This window comes from Chrysemys picta, chromosome 1 (assembly GCF_011386835.1).
Source record: "Chrysemys picta bellii isolate R12L10 chromosome 1, ASM1138683v2, whole genome shotgun sequence".
Classification (NCBI taxonomy): domain Eukaryota; kingdom Metazoa; phylum Chordata; order Testudines; family Emydidae; genus Chrysemys; species Chrysemys picta.
Window position 1 is genome coordinate 304,402,013 of NC_088791.1, and position 23,272 is coordinate 304,425,284.

The following is a 23,272-nucleotide window of genomic DNA, read 5'->3' on the forward strand; positions in this document are numbered from 1 at the left end:
TACTCTACTGTTTTGCTAATCTTTCCTCTCCATTTTGGTGACAGTAAACCGGAGTGAAGATATTCTATAGTTTTGGAGTATCAATATTTGCTGTAGGTATATGGTATAAACTGAAGGGAAGGAGAATATTAGGGCATTCTTGTGGGTCCCATCCTCTCACCAGTGCAGGGGTCGGCAACCTTTCATAAGTGGTGTGCTGAGTCTTCATTTATTCACTCTAATTTAAGGTTTTGCGTGCCAGTAATACATTTTAACATTTTTAGAAGGTCTCTTTCTGTAAGTCTATGATATATAACTAAACTATTGTATGTCAAGTAAATAAGGTTTTTAAAATGTTTAAGAAGCTTCATTTAAAATTAAATTAAAATGCAGAGCCCCCTGGATCGGTGGCCAGGACCTGGGCAGTGTGAGTGTCACTGAAAATCAGCTCACGTGCCGCCTTCAGCTCACATGCCATAGGTTGCCTACCCCTGCACTAGTGTTTTCCTCCCACAAGTCTCATCAATCTTTCCTAACACATCCCTTAAATCTTGCCTTTGCCTTTCTCTCCAACCAAAGTGCTGAGACTGTGTCAGATCCTACTGTTTCATGTAATACTGGTAGAAACACCCAAATCTGGTAGTGGTGGTAAGGCATGAGTCAGCCCCCAGCCTTAAATTCATGTATCACAGGCCATAAAAGCTATCTTAGAAAATAGGCAAACCTTCAAAACAAAAAGCCAAAAAGGGACTAATTGGGAAATGCTACAGAGTTACAAATACTGAAAGGTCAGTCTTAAATATTCGATCTGTGAGACCAGAATTGTAACTTTTCTGTATATTTATTATAGTTTTATGGTTTCATTTTTTAACGTAGGCTATACTGTTAGTTTAAAAATAAAAGCACACACAGTAATTTTCAGGGAGCTTAAAGAAATAATTACATTTGGATTATTTCCAACAAAACATTCTTCAGAAAATCCACTCTCTGTTCTTGACATAAATTGAAAACTATAATATAGATATGCTCTACCCAGGCTTCAAAATGGCATTAAAAAGGCACATTATCAATATGTTTAAAATATTTTAAAAGTTCGGTTTTACAGCTCCGTAACTGAAATTGCTATACACTTAGACTGAGTAATATCTACTGCAACAAATAAATATATGCAAAATGTGTTGAATAATAGTTAATTTATGCTGTGGTAATGACTGTGTAATATATCTGAAATCTGTGCTAATCAAGAAAAAGGAGCCCCTTCTAGCTATTTCCACTACAATCATCAGCCAGTAATTTTCACCCTGCCCACCTTGAGTAAAATATGACTTGAAGTGTCTGGTAAAGTATTTGCTGCTAATTTCTCAAATCAATAATTAGTACCTCTCAACAGCATGTAATAAAAAGTCTAAAGATGAAGAAGCAGTTTTTATATATAAGATCTGAATTGTTCATATTTTTGTAGTAAAAGCTGGACAGTAGTGGAATTATCTGTTTCACATGGATTGTACTGATTATAAGTCTAATTTTGAGATAATTTTGGCTCCAGAGAGGTATAAGAAGTGGAAGATCAATGATGCTCTCTAGAAGTGGTCATTTGTTACATGAGTATTCATTACAAATAATATTCATTATAAATTAAGCCCTCTTTTTGGTTAGTGAAGAACTCTTTTCTTCACTTCTTAATTCAAGAACTCTTCCTGATTTTCTGCATTAATTCATCTGCAAATAACTATCAGCTACATGAGTTATGTGCAAATTATTCACTTAGAACATTTCTGTGTTATTTGTGTTGTGTGGTGGATCATCTAAGTCAGATAGCATTGCTCACTTTCCTCTTCTGTGTGGATGACAAACTTTTTAAACAGGGGAATAATGAGTAGCAAATAAACTCCATACTTTTGGTTTAACTTTTTGGAGAAAATCATGTGTGCTACAATTTGTGAAATTATTAGGAATCATATATTTTCCTGACTACCTCAGTTCTTTGAATACTCAGGAACAACAAATAATAGGATTCAGGAATTACAGTGAATTCGGCTCAGTGCTTTTATACGCGAAAATATTCACCAATCAGTATTTTTCATTATTTGACCATTTCTAATGTACTCAATAAAGGCACAATGGAGAGTCACTAATTAGTGTGAATTAATGTATTCATACTAGAATAATATTTTGGTTTTAAGGTTATTTTGTGTTCTGAACTCTATGGATCAGATTCTGATTTCTGATTCACTGGTGTAAATGGCCTATGTGTTACTTATACCGACACCCCATTGAATACAGAGACTGGTTTGAGAAATCTGTCCTGAATTCCAAGTCTTCTATGGGACTGTGCCTAGCAACAAGAGCAAATACCACTCCCTCTGAGACCACGATCCCTTTAACCAGTGAAGTTCCACCAGAACAACGTAACTATGGATTGATAAGAAAAGGCTCATAAGTGCAGGAGGCAGATCTTTCACTGGAGCTGGACCTAAACTTTGGAACTCAGTCCCTGAAGAGATAAGAATGATCACAGACACAACCACTTTCATAACTAAATGCAAAACTCATTTGTTCAATTTGGCTTTCCCTGGATAATTTCTTCACACTCACATTCAAACACACAAAAAACACTCTGAACTAATAAAGGTATTTCTCCTACAATCTGGATGTATGGTGAAAGAAGGAAGGTCTATTTCAGGTGCTTGGAAGACACAAATTCACAGTGATTTGGATGTGGAGCTCTTGCTAAAGTCAACAGGATCCACGTATACATTCCCCAAAGCAGAACTTAGCCCTTAGTGCAGGGGTGGACAAACTATGGCCCGCAGGCTGGATCCGACCCGCGGGATTGCCACCCCCGTGGCATTGGCCCTGCGCCGCTCCCGGAAGCAGCTGGCACCATGACCCTGCAGCCCCTGAGGGAGTAGGGGGGCAGAGGGCTCTGTGTGCTACCGTTGCCTGCAGACACCACCCCACGCAGATCCCATTGGCCGGGAATGGGGAACCATGGCCAATGGGAGCTTTGGGGGAGGTACCTGCAGGCAAGGACAGCACGCGGAGCCCTCTGTCCCCCCTCCCCCAGGAGATGCAGGGACATGGTGCCGGCCGCTTCTGGGAGCGGCACGGCACGGGCCAGGGCAGGCAGGGAGCCTGTCTTAGCCCTGCTGCGCGCCGCTGCCACCATGGAGCCGCTCCAGGTAAGCGGCACCGGGCTGGAGCCCGCAACCTGAACTCCTCCTGCACCCTACACCCCAACCCCCTACCCTGAGCCCCCTGCCGCACCCTGCACCCCAACCCCCTGCCACACCTCGCACCCCTCCTGCACCCCAACCCCCTTGCTGCACCCCACACCCCTCTTGCACCCCAACCCCCTGCCCTGAGACCCCTCCCACACTCCACACCCCTCCTGTGCCCCAACCCCTTGCCCTTAGCTCCTTCCTGCACACTGCACCTCCCCTACACTCCGCACTCCCTCCCGCACCCCAAACCCCTGCCCCAACCCTACATTCATGGCCCTGCATGCAATTTCCCCACCCAGATGTGGCCCTCAGGCCAAAAAATTTGCCCACCCCTGCCTTAGTGCATAACAAAATAATTGCCATTATCATTATGACTTTTGCATGTATAAGGGTTTTTCCTGTACATCTTCCTTCAATTAAGTTGGAAATAAGTGGATATTGACATCACTGACAATCTCTCGGTTACTTCACAACTATCCATAATTGTTTCATACGACTGCTCCCAGAGAGGAAGCCAGGAGCATCCCTTGTATGGAGGCAATTAGGCAACATTGAACATGTAAGTGAACAATATTGTGGGTACAATTCAATGAAGCAGATCCAGAGGGGTGGTTTTGATATTCTGTCAGATCAAAGAAAAAGATCACAGAAGAAAAAAGAAAAGAAATAAGAATAACTCAGAACAAGAGCAAGAACAAGCACAGGCTTGCAACAGTTAGCAGTGGGTGTCGTTATGTAAGTCTTTTATTTTATTCGAATGGTAAGTGTGTTAATTTTTTCCTCATAATTCTTCTAGGTTCAGCCAGCAGGAAAGGCTACCATTCCGACTCTTTGTTAAAGATATATCTATCTTGATGGTTCTTGACAACCCTATCATGTCAGCTCTCTGTAGTAGCAAAGAGTGTTTCAGCAAGAAAAAAAAAAGTGAAAACTGACATGCTCTACTCTGCTTCCTGTGGGCATATTTCACTATAGCAGATCCAGAGGGATGCTTTGTTGTTCCTGTCAGATCAAAGAAAGAGATAAGAGAAGAAAATATCATCTAAAATATAAACCCAGAAAGGAGGGTAACTGAAAAGCACTGCAAGACCACCACATCATTATGACTTTTTTAATCATTTAAATACGCTAACTATAAAGTCCACAGTAAAGAAATAAATATTGTATAGGCCGTATGCTCTGCTAGCTGCCAGCAAAACTGTCCTTCTAGGATTAGTTTATGGGCATGGAAACTGACTGTCAAATGCTAGTCATTTTAATCATTTTTCAATTTGGCTGTGTGGGCTGCAGGTATGCTCAGGTATTTTGACAGGTGACTATTCAGAACAAATATCTGAACCCAGTAACTTCTTCATATTCGTTTGTTTTTTCTGCAAATGTACAATTCATCTTTTGCTGAACATGCCGTACACATAAAGGCTAGCAGTTGTAATGCACTGCCTATCTACATTTGCGACTGAGTATGAAAAAAAAAGAAGAAAAACCAGCTAGAATGTGCATACAAACCAAAAACTGTACAGTATAATGCTTCACTTGGTTTTTTAAACACTACTAATGAAGAACAAATTGTATGCTATCAAAGTAGATGGAGATCTGGCAATAATTTTAAACAAAAAAAATAAACAGTAAGCCAAAAATATTAACTTTCTGTGAGTTTCTACAAAAAATGTGCTTTCAATGTTACATGTGACTAGTTTAATTACATTTTTAGTCATCAAAATGAGTATCTCCACTTAATCATTTTCAGTTTAATCCACAAGGCAGTACTGAAAAATTATTCACATGGTTATGTTCAATGTTTTTTTTTTTTTTTTTAATGAAATGTATATTAGTGTGCTGTTCACGCTTCAATCACACAATAATTTATGAAGTGGAAGAATAAGGCCCTGACTTTTCAAAAAATAACTAGTGAGTTTGAGTTCTCCCACGTCTGGGTACCAAACTTGAGACACATGTTTTCAAAAGAATGGGTGCTTGGAACTTCTGAAAAATCATGTCCTTTCAAAGTTTCTCAAGTTGGGCACCCAAAAACCCTAGTCACTTTTGAAAATTTAGGCCATGAGATTTATATTGATTAGCCTGTGAAATGGTCATTCCTAGGAGAATATACAAGTACAAATAATACAGTAACAATTTTACTTAGTGTGCTTTAGGTATCATTGTTTTATGCATTAGCATTTTTAACATCAGCTCTTTGAAGTCTGCTGAACCTGTCCAGAAAAAAAGGGTTTGGATTATCATCTAAACCAACAGTAAAGACAATTCCAAATAACATCTAATGTCCAATATAACTGCTGTTTACATATTAAAAAGAGATACAGACTTTGTACCGGAGATGTTCTGTCATGTTTCTCCACAGGAGAAGCCTGTGACAGTAAAGTTCATTATCAATTACAGCTTTACACGTACAAGATGAGTTAAGCTGTCATAATTTTCTCAGACAGAGATCCTGTGCTGTCAAAGAATGTCAATTTTTAATCTGACACAAGGAAGAAAATTATCTGTTATTCTGACCCCTAATTTCTTGACATTTTAATGCCATAATTGCTGTGGTTAGTGCTGCAATCATGATTTCACCTGTCAAGTAAGAATGAATCAATATCCTTAAGCTGTTCCTCAAATTTTAGCATTTATTTCACAATTTAAGGGTTTTTTTAATACAATAGAGATCAGTGATATACAGGCACACCTGCAACTGAGAAATATTAAGATTACAACAACAACAAAATTTCCCCTTAATTTGGGCCTGACAATGTTAATTTTTACTACATAATGAAAAGTTTCAGAGTAGCAGCCGTGTTAGTCTGTATCCGCAAAAAGAAGAACAGGAGGACTTGTGGCACCTTAGAGACTAACAAATTTATTAGAGCATAAGCTTTCGTGGACTACAGCCCATCCGAAGAAGTGGGCTGTAGTCCACGAAAGCTTATGCTCTAATAAATTTGTTAGTCTCTAAGGTGCCACAAGTCCTCCTGTTCTTCTTTTTACTACATAGTTCTTCCTCTTCTCCTTTTATTTGGTGGCACTATGAAATCTGAAGAATAAGTTTCAGTAAATGCCGCATGTATATTATTCAGTGCAGATCTCACGTTCTCAAAGGCTTGTTTAAATGAAGAAAGACATCTTGACATACACATCTTGACATAGTTATTGTTAATTTAAATTTTAAAAATCAGAGGTGGGCCACACCCATCATGATATTAGGGTAAACATCTTTTCAAAAGGCAAAAGCAGGACACATGCAGGATCCCTGCCCCCTCTGTAACCCCACCTTCTGCTCTTCCTCTTCTCCCATGGCCTTCCCCCAGCTCCTCCTCTTCCACTCAAGGCCTCACCCCTTGGCCATGCTGGAAGCCAGAGTCCTGGTAAGAGCTGCCCAGGGAGCCTGGGCTGCTGTGGGGAGCCCTGGAGCCTCCACTTGCCCTGGATTGGGTGACGGGGTGCCCAAGAGTAGCCCCGGCCCATGTCCACGCCCCCCAAGGTGCACAGCCCAGGGCAGGTGGAGGGTCCAGGACTTGAGGGCTCCCCACAGCAGCCCGGGCTTTCTGGGTGGCTCTTACTACTGCCCAGCTCTGGCTTCTGGCCTGGCCAGGGGGCGAGGGATCAGGAAGAAAGGAGAAGCAGGGGGTGGAGCATCATGGCGAGGCGGGGCTAAGGCCCACCTCAGCTCCCCCACCAGAAAGAGGCTGGCGCCCCCCTGAGCCTCGGGCAAGTGCTGAGCAGTGCCGCAGGGAATCTAGGACAAATGCTGTCCTGAAGTCATTCAACCCAGGATCAGGATTTGAACTCTGCATTTTGGGACTGTCCCACCCAATTCAGGATGGGTGGTCACCCTACATGATATTCATAAAGGGGCAGATGGAGAGACCACTAATAACGGGGCCAGGGAGGTACTTCTGCACTAGATGGTGATAGAGTATGAGGAAGATGCATAAGCATGTGCCTTCTCCCAGTGCCGCACGGAGCACAACTTTCAAGGGGCTCCGAGTGTAGCCATATTTGTCTGTGGGAAAAAGGGGCGCTTAAAGACAAGGATGGGCTATGGTTTTCTCATTGCATGTATCCTCTGGGTTCTTTTCACCCAGATAGAGGAGTGCTAAAGCTACTCGCTAGAGAAGGCTGAAGCATGACTGCCTTGAAATAACTCCACAGGATTGCCCAGTTGGTATATACAAGGATACCAGTATTTAGGTGTCTAACTGCCACTTTTGGCACCTAAGTCATTTAGGTGACACTGGGATTCACAAAACCCCTGCTGAGCAGCTGCCCAACATCCCTAGGGATCTATGTTTCTGCTATTAAAGCCCCTGAGGAGGCTAAATTTCAGCAGCTGGATATGCACACAGTCACCTCGGTTTTGATGCTCCCCAGCAGCTCAGTGCCTAACTCACACCTATGCCCAATTGTGATTCACAAACTAGGCATTCCCCTCCTAGTTTACCTCTGGGGCCCCATCTGGTAGATGTGCTCAGAACATACTTAAACTTACATAAAATGTCCAGAATGAGGAATAAGAAGTGGTGGTGGCCCAGTACTTAGAGAATTTACTTAGGAGACCTGGGGTTCAATTCACCCCTTTGCCTATTGTACAGCAGAGATTTAAACATTGGTTCTTTCACCTTCAAGCAGAGGCTAGAGCTAGGCTACGGATGCATTTTAATTCTCTCTCTGGCACAGTTATTACTGGAGTATTTATACACAGTGGAAAAAATTCAGCTGGAGAGATTTAGAGAGCCCTGTCATAAAATTCCCCATAGACCACTCCCTTAGGAAAAGGGAGATCCAAGTTCAAATCCCTGCTCTGCAAAAGGGGAATTGAACACAGGTCTTCCAAGTCCTGAGTAAGTGGTCTAACCACTAGGCTAAACGTTATTAAAGGGCTATTATTACAGCTCCCCATCCTTTGCTTTTCTTGAAAAAGTGCTGACCTGTCTTAGGCACCTAACTCCAGGAAAGGGTTCATGGCTGAATCCCAAGTGGAGAAAAGCACCTCTCTTTGGCCCAGAGTTAGGCACCTGGCATCCTTTGATGGATGGGGTATAGGCCTCACCCCTCTCCTTGGCATTTCCGATAGGTTAGCTCAGGCAGCTCTCCTCTCAGCATGACGTTTTTTGTGAATCCCATTCTTAGGCACCTAATTCTCCTCTTGCCTTGCATACATAGGTGCTGGAACTAGGGTGTGTGTGTGCTGCCACGCTGCCTGGCTTGAAGTGGTTTCCATCATATACAGGGTTTACAGTTTGGTTCAATGGCTATCAGCACCCCCACTACAAAAATTGTTCCAGCACCCCTGCTTGTATAGGGGACCTGGGCACCTCAGTTTGTGAATTCCACTTAGTGATAGGGCACCTAAAAGTTAGACACTGCAATGCGGAACATGGCATCACCCAAATCCCCCTTGTGAATGCCACCCCCAGTATTCAACTGAGGCACTCAAGCTGGGTGCTAAGCCAGGATTTCTGCAAAATAGCAAATATGTGAAAATAGTGTGCTCAGTTGTGTGCACAAACTGGCAACTATATGGTCAGTTGGGACAATAATGTACTTTCATAAGAGTGAACATTATCAAAAGGTGACAGAGTGCTAACTTTGTTGTGTTCCCAAATGACAGAGAGGGTCATGGATTTGGATCTGGATCTTGAACCCTTCTCTAAAATTGGGGGGTGTTCAAATTTGAGGCATTGGGCCATCTATACTGAAAGATAGCACAAAAATAATTAGTTAGGTGTGCGGATCTGGTTCTCTCTTGCTGAACACAAAAGTGTTTTTACCTAGAAGATATTTTTTTCCCTAAACAAAGGCAGGAGCTGGGGATGCAGGGCAAATCATGATTTAAATCCCCACCTGGGATGGAGGGGAAGAATGATTGGGAGGTTTTTATCTTACCCCACCGATCTGCTGATTTGCTGTTCTCGCCTTTTATTTGTGGACAAATTGACATCAGGGAGTGGGGAAGGCAGTAACGAATGATCTTTTATTCAGCCAACCTGTGTTGATTATGTTGCTTTGTGACCAATGGCAGCTCCACTGGGCTAAAGTTTCTGGTTGACCTGAGGTCCGAGGCATCCACCATGCATCCTTTCATGCTCTGGTTTTGGCTGATCACCACCTGGCGTGAGGAACTGTTTCTATGTGGTTGGATGGGGACTTGACTTTTACAATGATAAAGATTAGAGATTCATGCCCAATTCTTCCCATGAGTTGGGAGCTTGCTAAGGGACACTTATTTGGAGCCACATTTCATTGTGAAAAAACTGCTGTGTTCCCTGTCTGTTTTAAGACCTGTGATGGCCACTGTTTTAGGAGGCAACCATAATAATCTAGTCTGTTTCCCTGATAACAGGTGACGGGATTTCAAGCTAAAAGTAATGGTCATTTGCTTAAACCATAGCCTCTGCTGAAGTCTGTTCACCAACCTCCTCGTTGCAGCAGAAAAACTCAGTATTTCCCTTTATTTAGAAAATGAAATAACTAGAATATCTCAGACATTGTGGGGTAGGGATTACAGGTATATCCTGACTTTTAACAGCAGATGTTGTATTGAGAAAAAGTTCAACTTTTCTTTGAAAAGATCTTTTATATTCAACTATTACCAAGTTAAAATATCAAACACAACAGTTCACAACCTGCTGTGATATAATACATATGACAAAAAGGAATTTTATTTTCTAGTGTTTATATATTTATATTTTATGGGGTTTAAAACACATTTAAAATGACCTTCTTGCTTATATATTGTTTGGTGGACTATCTGCTAAAATCAATTGTTAAAATAAGAAAAAAGTATTTAGAAACATAAAAAGTCCATTTTTTTACAGAAGAAAGCAAATCATAACTAAAATGTGCAGTTGTAATAAAAACATATCATCCATGCCTGAACCACTAATAAATACTGATCCAGATATCAAACACCGTTTTATTGGACAGAGAACCTATATACCATTTATACTTATAGTTCAAATAAATCTGAAAAGCCTCCAAATCTGCCTGTATAAATCCATACGATCTTGTATGTATGATCACATATGAGCAAAAATTGAACAAGAAGGTATTTTTACTCTGCAAAGAATACAGAGCAGGATTAGTATTTGAATTCTTTTAGAGGAACAAGTATGTTACGTGTCTAGGTATGACAAACTATTTATGAGGAACTGAAGGGCATTCAGATTTCTTTTCTATTTTAAATTGAATATTTTGCTCTCAGTAGCACTAAAAATAACCTTTCACGTGAAAATTTTCTTCTTGTGTGTGGAATAAAGAATAAAATGGAGCTGTGAGAAGCGGTTTAGAGTGCACAGGGAAGCACAAGAAAGAAGAGATATATATGTTAATGACTAAGGGGGCATGGGTTAGACATGCATGTGGGAGCACAAAAACATCTCCCTGATTTTTTAAAAAAATCCTGACAATAAATTGTGCATGTAACTAAGCTCACAAGAGAGTTGAAGATGCTCATCATGTCACAAGATGTTAAGCAAAGCACACTGACCTCAATCCTACAAGACATCCTTTGTGGGGAGGCCCTTGAAGTCAGACACATAGGTCTGTCCATGCAAATCAGGGCCTTAAGTATTGCATTACCTCTATTATTGCACAGTTACTAGTCATATTGAACTACTAAGTATTGCACTCCTTTGCTTTCATTGCATAAGCAACTTATTTATACTTTCAAAAATTATTGTTCTTTTGTGCATGCAGATCTGCATTTTATTGCCTCTAATTATGCTCTAAGTCTCTGGAATCTGCAAACAATTATGCACGTACTTAATTTTAAGCACTTGAGTAGTCCCATTGGAGTCAATGGGTCTCATCAAATGCTTAAAATGGGGTATTAGAATAAATGTTTGCAGGATCTGATCCTTAAAATACACCTTCTGAAGTTCTAGCTCTAAGAATCTAATGATCAGATTTTTTAAATGTCTCTATTCTTGGTTAGCAATCTAAATGGTAAAAAGACATTAAAATGCATTATTCCAAAAAATTAGCCTCACTGAATCCAAATGTTTCTTTGATGACTGTTTCTTTTTCACAATCTACTAATTTTCTGTCTTCAAGATTAAAACAAAAAAACACAAAACAAAACAAAAACAACTCATCTCTCCCCTCCCCCCCCCCGAAAAAAACAATTCCAAAGCCTGGTAGTGTATAAATTATTACTGTTTTGCATACAACAGATGGTAGATATCTGGGGGAATGGACGATTGTGTGTATAGCTTCATCACAGCAACACTCATCTAGCAGCTGTTGTATCTTCACACTTTTCACCTAATTTTTAATCATTTTACCCAATGCATGAATGATATTTATAGCAATAATTCTTAATAATTTTACTAAAACAAGCACATTGACTGTAAATAAAACACATATGAGGATAGCAACATGATTCTGCCCAGATGGTTAGTGTAAACATATTTGAACAAAACACCCGCACAAAAAATTCCAGAAAACAACCCAACACACACAAAAAATTAAACCTAAAAACATCCTTTAATGGCAACATTTGATTGTACATTACAGAAAGAAAAACTAAAGTAATTTGAACTAATTCTATTTGTCAGCCTGTAAAGTATAATTCTATTGATGCACATAATTGGTATTGCATTATCTGGAAATGTTAGGCGTTTTCCTCTGACTCATGGCCACAATGCAAAGTAATCTTTTTATTTCAACTTTTCAGTTTTACTAAGTGATTCTATCAGATGCTAATTGTAAAGCATTTTGTTCATTTTGTAGAGCATAACTTGCACTATAATAAATGGATTGCATATTAACTGTATTGTATATGATAGTGCTTCTTAGCAAAGAAAACACTGCCCAGCATCTACACCTCTTTGACATTTAAACATACTTGACTTTCCTTTTTTGGAATCACCTAGGATCCCAAGTTCTGAATAAAGTCAATAAAATCAAACCAAAAAGGATTTTTTTTTAAACTAAAAAAAGATGATACATTAATGATGCCTGGGAGATGACGGCGGTTTTTAGAATGACATGATAGTAAATGCTTACCTCCCTGAGGACAGGATCAGTGATACTGTCCAGATTCACAGAGCCTTCATATGTTAGATAGTGGAAAACATTGAGTGCACGCACTGCTTCTGGTCCTCGTTGCTTGTAGCCAAAAATAAGGTCAATCCACTGATGAAGCTGGCATGATACAAACTCACTTTCCAGCGCCTGGAAATGAAATTCAAAGTCAGGGAAAAATACTGTTTCTCACATTTACATGCTTAAATTCTGTTTTCACTTTTCTTATTGCCTGAAGAAACTGTACTGTACAGCGCTACAATTCGTGTTCATATTTACAGTATATATCTGAAGTCTTTCAAACAAACATTAAACAACCACTCAATGAATTATATTGTGAAAAAAATTAAAGGACATTACTCTTATTTGTTCAGTTGTTAATTTCCTTTTAAAAAACAGGGTTTGGCTAACTATGATTGTTTAGTTAATTCTAGAGCTGTCCAATAAATTTCTTGCATAATCTGTCTAAAAAATTGATGGAAAACGGGGGAAATGAGCAAAGATATCCTGACCCACAGCTCATTTTCCAACCAGCTCTAATTCATTTTAAACCTATAATGGAAAAGACAGGAATACAGTATTAGTTTTAAACAGCTCTATAGAGAAAATAAGATGTTTTTGAACTCCAAGTGGGGGTTGTGGCTCACTGAGCAAGGGCCCTCTTTTCTAAGTAGTCTCAAAGAAAAAAATAGCACCCACTCACCAATGTTTGTCCAACATAAGAAAGATGGGTTATGATTGGTAACCCCTCTGTGCAACACAAGTGGTGAGGAGAAGGTACTAAACTGCAGCCATAGAAGTGATGATAGCAATAAAGGTTGAGCTTGGCCTCTCCATTACAGAGAAACATCTACTTACCTTTAGATGTCACTGCCTGCATTGGAGCTTTGAAAGGCTCAGAGAAGACATAGGGTGCCCTTAACTTCCTTCCCCTAGCAAACCACTTACCTGGCTTGCCCACAGGCTATTATCTGGAAACATATACAGTTCTCTTCTACAGGTTCTTAGTGTGTATGTAAGCATTAAAAGGTTACATTAATGGATTTGTTATACCAGTTACTAGGACTGGTTGAAAATTTTCCAGTAAAATTATTTTTTGAGGGAAAATTGTTTTCAACTAAACAAATGGTTTTGCAATAGTTGCCTCCTTTCTGTTAAAATTTTGATTTATTTTTGTCAAAAACAGTCAAAAAGTGAAATATTTCAATTTGGATATCCTGCCATGGTGCCTCCTTGGAGTTATAGTTTGGTATCATCAATACTAGTGTAGCCATCCTGAACTTTGACTTCAGAATAAAATGTTCAGTTGTTGAAGGTCCAGAAGGGGTCTCTGTCTTTTTGGGGGACCAAGAAGTAAGGGGAATAGAAACCTCTTCCTTGATATTGAGGTGGCATTCACTCTATTGCCACTCACAGGAGGATGGAGTCTGCCTCCTGGCGAAGAATCACCTCATGACAGTGATCCCTGAAGGGGATCCAGGAAGGAAGTTTGCATGGATGGAGGGAGGGAAAGAAACTCTATGTAGTATCCTTGATGGATAATTTATAAAACCCAACAGTCTGTTGTTATGGAGTCCCAACTGTGTGCAAAACCTGCAGGGCATCCCCCAGAATAATGTGGGTATATTGGATGTCACCAATATCGGTGGGTGGATCTTGACCACGACATCAAAAAGCAGCCCTTAGCAAGTGGCTGGGAATGGGAAGAGTTCATGGCAGCAGAGGTGCCTGAAAACAGAGGTCTCTGAATTCTTTGTGGTTTACACAGGAGGTTGGCTGGGCGTTGCTGGCAGAATGCCCAAGTCGCCGGTATGGGGAGAAAAACTACCTATATTAATTATACTAAAACTTTAACTATGCTAATATGTACAATAAACTATTTACAAATTTGTTTAGAGAGTAATAATAAAAAAAAGCTGGAAAAACATGTGGATGCAGGGATTCTGACTCAGGCCATATGGCAGTAAGAAGGAACTGGAGAGGTGTTGGCGTGCATTGCCTCTTATGCCCTCGGTCTGGAGCATGAGGTGAATTACTGTGCATGTGCAGACCAACAGACACTGCTTGCTAGAATTTCCAGACTTGCACACATGGCACGCACACGCACCTATGTGTGGAATACACGTAGAACTCAAAGAAGAATGTTAAGTTTGGATACAAACTTCTACAAAATTCAGATCAAGTGTTCTGTTTCAGGCCCATCTTATGAGAACATGCCTGAGTAGGGTTGCCAACCCCCCAGGATTGCCCTGGAGTCTCCAGGAATTAAAGATTAATCTTTAATTAAAGATTATGTCATGTGATGAAACCTCCAAGAATACGACCAACAAAAATTGGCAACCCTATGGTTGAGCCACAAAATCCAGAACTGGAAACTTTTTGGAGATTTGGATCTGACGATCCAGTTCATAACCATTCTTCTTTGTTATATATGTGATCTGCATTCACTACTGTAGCTCCAGTAAAGGCCATTGGCTTGTCCTTGCCAAGAATGTTAATGGACATAGTCTTATGAAATTGTTATCCATTACCAAAACTGCCAAAACATAGGTTAAATGCAAAAGGAAAGTGAAAGTCATACTATAAAGCTCAACAAGCCTATATGTGAAAGAGTGGTTGATGCTAGAATGGGCCACTGTTTGAACAAACATAGCTACTGTCATTTGGTGCTTGGGAATCTTTTGTGCAATGTCATAGCCCTGGTCCAGGTCAAGCAATCCCGTGCTAGAAACTGCAATGGGTGTTGGAAACCCATTGATCTGAAGCAACTTCTTGTTAGCCCTGGAGATCTACAGGACATGGGAATTAACATTATTAGCGATATGACCAAGGTGGTTCTTTTATTCAAGCAAGCACATCTGTCTCATGATGAATGTTGTGCTCCATGTTGGCACTATGCATTCTCTCTCTCTGCCCAAACCTAGATATGGAGCTCTAGAGCAGTTAGAAATATAAACGATTGTGATAAGGCTGTTGCGTACATTAAATGCTGCACTGATTTATGCTGATAATCTGAAAGTGGCTTGAGGATGTTTTTCACTATATGTTTTATATGTTTTATTCCTTTTTGCTTAATATTTTGAATATTGTATTCCTTATTCCACATACAGAATATGAATTTGAAGAATTCTTCTGAAGAAGAAAATAATGTAGAGGGCAAGAACATAATAGTTTTAGACCCAGCTACTCAAAATGCAACATTAGTATAGCCACATGAAACAATTTTTTAATATATAGCTGCAACTCAATGAATTGTGTCATTATCTGGCTGAATGTGTCCGGCTAGCTTTAAAAGTGAAGATATTTACTTATCTGGAGTAAAGGAATTAGGCTCTTAAATTAGCAGTTCTAAATAACCTATAATCATCTTTAATTTCTTGAAAATAAAACCAGCATCAACATAATTTGTTAACTAAACACTTAAATCAGGTTTTCAGTTAATCACTAATTATAGGGGGAGCTGGCAGCAACCCCCTATACTTAGGTAGCTTAACAGTTTCCTTTGTCTGGCTATGCCGGAAAAAAGACAGGAAGCACCAGATGTGGTTTTAATTAGGCCACAAATTTATTCTTAAAAATCTGGGAGTACTCAAAAGATAAAAGTGCACAGTGCAGGTAATTCCACATACATTTCTATATACTCAAGGGGCTGCTATCAGCCCTCTCTCTTTCCAATCCTGGTCCCACCCATCCTGCTGCTGGGACCCTTCCACCACTTCCCTCTCTTATGAGGGTTAGGGGAGCTATAAAAGAGGGGTGTTTGAATTTTTTAAGTATATCAGAAGCAGGAAGCCTGGCAAACAATCACTGGGGCCACTGGACGATTGAGATGCTAAAGGAGCACTCAAGGAAGACAAGGCCATTGCGGAGAAACTAAATGAATTCTTTGCATCGGTCTTCACTGCAGAGGGTGAGGGACATTTCCACATCTGAGCCATTTCTTTTAGGTGACAAATCTGAGGAACTGTCCAAGATTGAGGTGTCAATAGAGGAGGTTTTAGAAAAAATGATAAAACAAACAGTAATGCACCTCTACCCCGATATAACGCGACCCGATATAACACGAATTTGGATATAACGCAATAAAGCAGCGCTCCAGAGGGGCAGGGCTGCGCACTCGGGTGGATCAAAGCAAGTTCGATATAAAGTGGTTTTACCTAGAACGCGCAGGGCCAGCGCTTCCATTTAGGCAACGTAGACGGTCGCCTAGGGCGCCAGGATTTGGGGGGGAGGCAATTTGGCGGCGGGTCCTTCACTCGCTCCGGGATCCGCCGCCGAAGTGCCCCGAAGACCCGGAGCGCAGAAGGACCCCCCCCCGCCGCTGAATTGCCGCCGACGACCAGGAGCGCATAAGGACCCCCGCCTAGGGCGCAAAAAACCCTGCTGCCGCTCCTGATAACACAGTAAGGTTTTTTGGCTCCCGAGGACAGTGTTATATCGGGGTAGAGGTGTAAATCACTAGGACCAGATAGTATTCACCAAGAGTTCTGAAGGAACTAAATATGAAATGGCAGAACTACCAACTGTGGGATGTAACCTATCATCTAAATCAGCCTCTATAGCAGATGATTGGAGGATAGCTAATGTGACACAGATTTTTAAAAAAGGCTCCAGAGGTGATTCTGGCATTTACAGGCGAGTAAGCCTAACTTCAGTACCAGGCAAATGGTTGAAACTATAGTAAAGAACAGAATTATCAGACACATAGATTAACACAATTTGTTGGGGGAAGAGTCAACATGGTTTTTGTAAAGGGAAATCATGCCTCACCAATCTACCAGAATTCTTTGAGGGGGTCAACTAGCATGTGGACAAGGGTGATCCAGTAGATAGAGTCTACTGAGACTTTCAGAAAGCCTTTGACACGGTCTCTCACAAAAGGCTCTTAAGCAAGGTAAGATGTCATGGGATAAGAGGAAGGTCTTCTCATGATTTAATAACTGGTGTAAAGATAGGAAACAAAGGGTAGGACTAAATAGTCAGTTTTCATAATGGAGAGAGGTAAATAGTGGTGTCCCCCAGGGATCTGTTCTGGATCCAGTGCTGTTCAACATATTCATAAATGATCTGGAAAAAGGGGTAAACAGTGAGGTGGCAAAATTTGAAGACAATACAAAATTACTCAAGTCCAAAGCAGATTGCAAAGAGTTACAACGGGATCTCACAAAACTGGGTGACTGGGGAAGAAAATGATCGATGAAATTCAATGTTGGTAAATGCAAAGTAAGTCACATTGGAAAACATAATCCCAACTATATATACAAAATGATGGGATCTAAATTAGCTGTTACTGCTCAAGAAAGAGATCTTGGCGCCATTGGGGATAGTCCCCTGAAAACTTCCATTCAATGTGCAGCAAAAAAAGCTAATGGAATATTAGGAACCATTAGGAAAGGGATAGATAATAAGGCATAAAATATCATAATGCCACTATATAAATTCATGGTACACTCACACTTTGAATACTGCATGCAGTTCCAGTCACCCCATCTCAAAAAAGATACAGAGATGGGCAACAAAAATGGTTAAGGGTATGGAACAGCTTCCATATGGAGGGCTGTCAAAGCTCCTTCCCCACTCTGAACTTTAGGGTACAGATGTGGGGGCCTGCATGAAAACTTCTAAGCTTAACTACCAGCTTAGATCTGGTCCACTGCCACCACTCCCAATGTGCTAATTCCCTCCCCTGGGTAGCCTTGAGAGACTCTTCACCAATTCCCTGGTGAATACAGATCCAAACCCCTTGGATCTTAAAACAAGGAAAATCAATCAGGTTCTTAAAAAGAAGGCTTTTAATTAAAGAAAAAGGTAAAAATCATCTCTGTAAAATCAGGATGGAAAATAACTTTACAGGGTAATCAAACTTAAAGAGCCCAGAGGAACCCCCTCTAGCCTTAGGTTCAAAGTTACAGCAAACAGAGGTAAACACCCTAGTAAAAGGTACATTTACAAGTTGAGAAAACAAAGATAAAACTAACACGCCTTGCCTGGCTGTACTTACAAGTTTGAAATATGAAAGACTTGTTCAGAAAGATCTGGAGAGCATGGATTGATGTCTGGTCCCTCTTAGTCCCAAGAGTGAACTCCCCCAAACCCAAGAGCACAAACAAAAGCCTCCCCCCCACCAAGATTTGAAAGTATCTTGTCCCCTTATTGGTCCTTTGGGTCAGGTGTCAGCCAGGTTACCTGAGCTTCTTAACCCTTTACAGGTAAAAGCATTTTGAAGTCTCTGGCCAGGAGGGATTTTATAGTATTATACACAGGAGGGCTGTTGCCCTTCCCTTTATAGTTATGACAAGGGCGAATAAAAAGACTGGGAATTTTCAGCTTGGAAAAGTGGGGAGATAAGGTAGAGACCTATAAAATCCTGACTGGTCTGGAGAAAGTGAATAAGGAAGTGTTATTTACTCCTTCACATAACACAAGGAGTAGAGGTCACCCAATGAAATTAACAGGCAGCAGATTTAAAACAAAGATAAGGAAGTATTTCTTCACACAACGCACAGTCAAGCTGTGGAACTGGTTGCCAGAGGATGTTGTGAAGGTCAAAACTATAATGGGGTTTAAAAAAGAATTAGTTAAGTTCATGGAGGATAGGCCCATGAACAGTTATTATCCAAGATGGTCAGGGATGCAATCCTATGCTCTGGGTGCCCCTAGCCCCTGACTGCCAGAAGAAGGGAATGGATGACGGGGATGGATCACTAGATGATTGCCTGCTCTCAAGAGCGGCGCCAGGGTTTTTGGCGCCCTAGGCGGGGGTCCTTCTGCGCTCCCAGTCATCGTCGGCAATTCTGCGGCAGGGGGGTCCTTCCGTGCTCCTGGTTTTCGGGGCACTTCGGCGGCGGGTCCCGGAGCGAGTGAAGGACCCGCCACAGAATTGCCGCTGAAGACCCGGAGAGTGGAAGGACCCCCCCATCGCCGAATTGCCGCCCCCCCAAATCCTGGTGTCCTAGGCAACCGCCTAGGTCGCCTAAATGGAAGAGCCGGCCCTGCCTGCTCTGTTCATTCCCTCTGACGCACCTGGCATTGGCCACTGTCGGAAGACAGGATACTGAGCTAGATGGACTATTGATCTGACCCAGAATGGCCATTCTTATATTCCCTGATGTACAAATCAAAGGAGCCCCAAGCCCCCTTTTCTCTGCTCCTTTAAAGGATGCCTCCTTTAAATCTTTTACCAATTAGTTTTATCTGATAACTGTATGTGTGCCGTATGGAGTACCTGTGCTGGACATCTGCCACAAGCTTACATAATGAGTTGCGACATTAAAGCCTAACCACCCTTTCTTAATCTAATAGGTCTCTAACCTGCTGTGGGTTAATATTCAGCAGGGGGACTGTTCCTGGGCTAGAGAATTGCCTTTTGTCTGTCCTAAGAAATTTTATTCACATTTTACTGAGAGAAACTTTTGAAAATCATCACTTTTCTTCTCTCACTTGCGTTTCTCACGAAAATGGTGGCAGCCTGCAAAATGAGAACTGAATACAAACATTCTGAACTGCTTTGCTTGTGCTTCTGTCAAACCAGTTGCCGCAGCCCCACCACCACAAACTGCAATGGCCAGAGCAGCTATAGCAGGGGGAAGGGGAACAAATCTGGGCCAGGCTCTCCCTGACCACCCCACAAACTCAGTACATGGCCCTAATAGCCCATCTCCCCTCTGGTGCACCACATGGGGTAGGAGCTCCCCCATCTCCTGGGGAGAGGGAAAAGGGGAGAGAGGTGGCCCCAATTCCTCCAACCCAGCACTTCGCCCTACCAGTTCAGCATTCTAAACCAGGTCTTACTGACAATGGCAGTTTTGAAGAGATACTATTTTCATGTGGATGAGTTGTTCTTTAATAACTTCTATATCATATTAAGCATAAATGAGCTTCGTTTTAACAGGATAACCACCTTCTACTGCAGCCAGTTAATGTACTTAATTCTGAAGCTAATGATGTAAGATGAGATGCAGCTAAACAAGAGAATTTTGTTTTTACCTCTTTCATTTGAAAAAAAAATCCTAGGAAGTGACATAGAAAAATACATTAAAAGAATGTTATTTAGGCTGCATGATAACACACTATTTTTTCCACAGGTCCCTTGCCTTACTCAGTGCACAGGATGGATTCACAACAGGACAAAATTAAGGTTGCACAGGCATCCATAAAACTGGCATTTCATAATGTCTGAGTGCTTGACTTTGCAACATAAATAACATTCATTTAACTTTTTTGTGTGTAATTATATTTCAATCACATATTTCCCTCTCTCTTTTCCATTTGCTAGTTCTACATATTTACATTTTTCAAAAAGATTGTGGTGTGTCTGTACCTGCACCTTACTTATTTAATAACAAAATAGTGATACTAGGAGTCTGTTTTATTCACAATAAGCTGATTATTCTGGGGTACTGAAACTAGGAGTGCTGGAGGTGCAGCAGCTTGAAGTGGCTTCCGTCATATACAGGGTTTACAGTTTTGTTCAATGGCTCTCAGCACCCCCACTATACAAATTGTTCCAAAGCCCCTGTGATCATCTCAGGGGAATTGGCCAGGTCTGAGAAAGCAGCAGAGGCTGTTTAAAAAGGGGACAGTATCATTATAAAATGGAAAGGACTGGGCCAAATAAGCATATTTGACATATTACCATCACTAATATTTTCCCCTCCCCCACCATTGTTGCGAGAGTTGGGAGTGTATGTTTTAACTCGCATGGTCAGTACTTACTCAGCAGCTCATCATTCCAGAGAAGTCTTACTAACACTGGCAGTTTTGATGAGGTCATATTTTCACATGGATTAGCTGTTCTTTAATAATTTCTCTATTTTACAAAGCACACATAGCTTCTTTTTAATAGTAGAATTTTATATCTTTTGTCTGCTTTTTTTAAATTCAACAAGCATAGTTATTATACTGAGTGTGAAAAATCCCATTAAAGTGCTGTATGACTAAATGTGGTAAGAGCTTGTGGGAGATTTGTGAGGACTTGAATCTTTCATTATTTTGAATTAGAGACTTTAGAGTTCCCAAAGGATTGTAAGTTTTCAAACAATTCCTAACACTATTGGCATTGGATATATCTGTGTCCCTACATTGCAACACCTTATATAAATTTGAATTATAATAATATAATTCTACTACTAGTTAGAGATGGGCAAAACATTGATTTTTTGGTTTGGTGGCGAACCTGAAAAATTAGAAACAAAAATTTGTGTTGATCCCAAATAGCTAAATTTTTAAATGAAACATTGTTAGGTGTTTTCAGAATTACCTCTCCTCCCCATTTTTTTTTTATTCAGATGAAACTATTTGCTGAATTTGACCCGAATACACAAATATTGTGATCAAACTGAAACTGGATTTTTTGGCAAATAGACAATTTTTTTCAAAAACAAAACAACAAAACAAAAAAGCATTCAGCTTTACTACTAATACCTTTCAGTTAGAAAAGTCTGAGTAGAGATTAATTCCAAACACATGACATTTTCAGTGTGAAGAATTTGGGGACTTCTGTGCCCTAAGTCAGCACTTGCATACGTAGCCCATTTAGATATTTTTGTGGTGGCAGATCAATATCTGGAAGGGACAATACAAGGCCGAATTCTGTCCAGTTTTTCTCAGTGAAGTTCTAGAGATGCTGTGTGGCAACTTCAACCTGTATTCAGGTATAATATAATCAAGTGGGGAAGTACTGGGTCCATTGTTCATTGACATTAGTAATGCCTCCCTTTGGGAGGGCAGGGTCTCAATTTTCCTTGAACAAGCAGATGTTAGAGCCTTGCTCAACAAATGTACTATTGACTCTATCAATTTCACCAGTTATTGCCCTGACTACAGTCTTCCCTTTTTGGTACAGATTATTGAAATGGCTGTGACAAGGCAACAGGGGTATCCTTTGGAAACCTCAGATATCCTTTTAACCTTTTACAATCTGGATTTGGCATAGTTATGACTTTTTCCACTGTCAGTCTTGATGTCCTGTTTGTCTACCTCTCTTTGTACTGTACCTTTACTAATGCTATTCACGACACAGACTCCTTTTCCCTAATTTGGTCTACCAAACCCACAGCCCTTTTTTCTTTTGAAAAGTCACTACTTATGTAATACCAACAATGTGTGTGCCAGTTTCCTGGAGGATATGTGAAATAGTGTAGGGAAAACAGGGTGAAGGAATTTTCTGTGTTAATGTAATCATTAATTTCCAGGTACAACTGTAGCATAACACACACAACAGTAATAAAATATCTTTAAGATATATCATGCTTATTATTATAAAGCACAATTTTCAAGGGCCATTTCAGCATAATCATTCTTTTATGGCTGGCACTGCCATGCATGTTTCCAGCCTGAAATACAAGAAAATAAATTTAAAAATAAATAAATAAAATGTTCATGATTTTTGACTAATGGGAACATAGCAATAATTAATAACTATTATAGATGTTTATTCTTAAATGGCAACCAGCTATTACCCAGTGCGTTCTCTGTCCATAATTCAAAAATACACATAAACAAAGTAAGATTTTATTTGAGGGAGGTCTGGAATTAAATTTGTTTGGGGCTTGCTACATATGATGGAAGCTTCATCCTCTAATGGAGACAGTCTACCGCCCAGTCAAATTTTTTTCTTCATGTTTTGTTCTTTTTGGTAAAAATATTTTTTATTTTTTTTTTTAAAAAGATGGTACACCCAAATGGTGTACAAATTGTGCTGATTCCTCCTAGTCCACATTTCTAAGATCCAAACTTTTCTCTCTTCAACACAGATAACACTCTAGGTTCAGGCCCCAGACATTTCCTGTCTTGATTACTACAATAACCTCTTCTCTGGCCTTAAAACATGAAACATATTGCAATTTGAAAAGAATTGGTTGTTTAAGGAAGGTGATTGTCTAATAACGGTTGAGCAGAATTGTATTCAATGCATTTGGGATATTTTGGGGTCATCTCTTTCCATAGGAGGATGTTTCCTGAATGGGTTTCTCTATATAGTAAGGTTAATTAGACTTCTTTTGCTATGTAAAATGTGTTTTTTCAATAATAATTGTGTGCAA

General features: G+C 40.4%; 1 protein-coding gene across 12 annotated transcripts in view; it reads right to left on the bottom strand.

Moving 5' to 3' along the window:
- NBEA (neurobeachin) overlaps positions 1-23,272 on the bottom strand; it is an 823,962-nt gene that overhangs the window by 48,532 nt on the left and 752,158 nt on the right. For all 12 annotated transcript variants that reach the window (XM_065581345.1, XM_065581343.1, XM_065581347.1 and 9 more), the window contains one exon: positions 12,213-12,380. In XM_065581345.1, the coding sequence (XP_065437417.1) occupies positions 12,213-12,380 (168 nt within the window). The remainder of the gene's footprint in view (positions 1-12,212; positions 12,381-23,272) is intronic.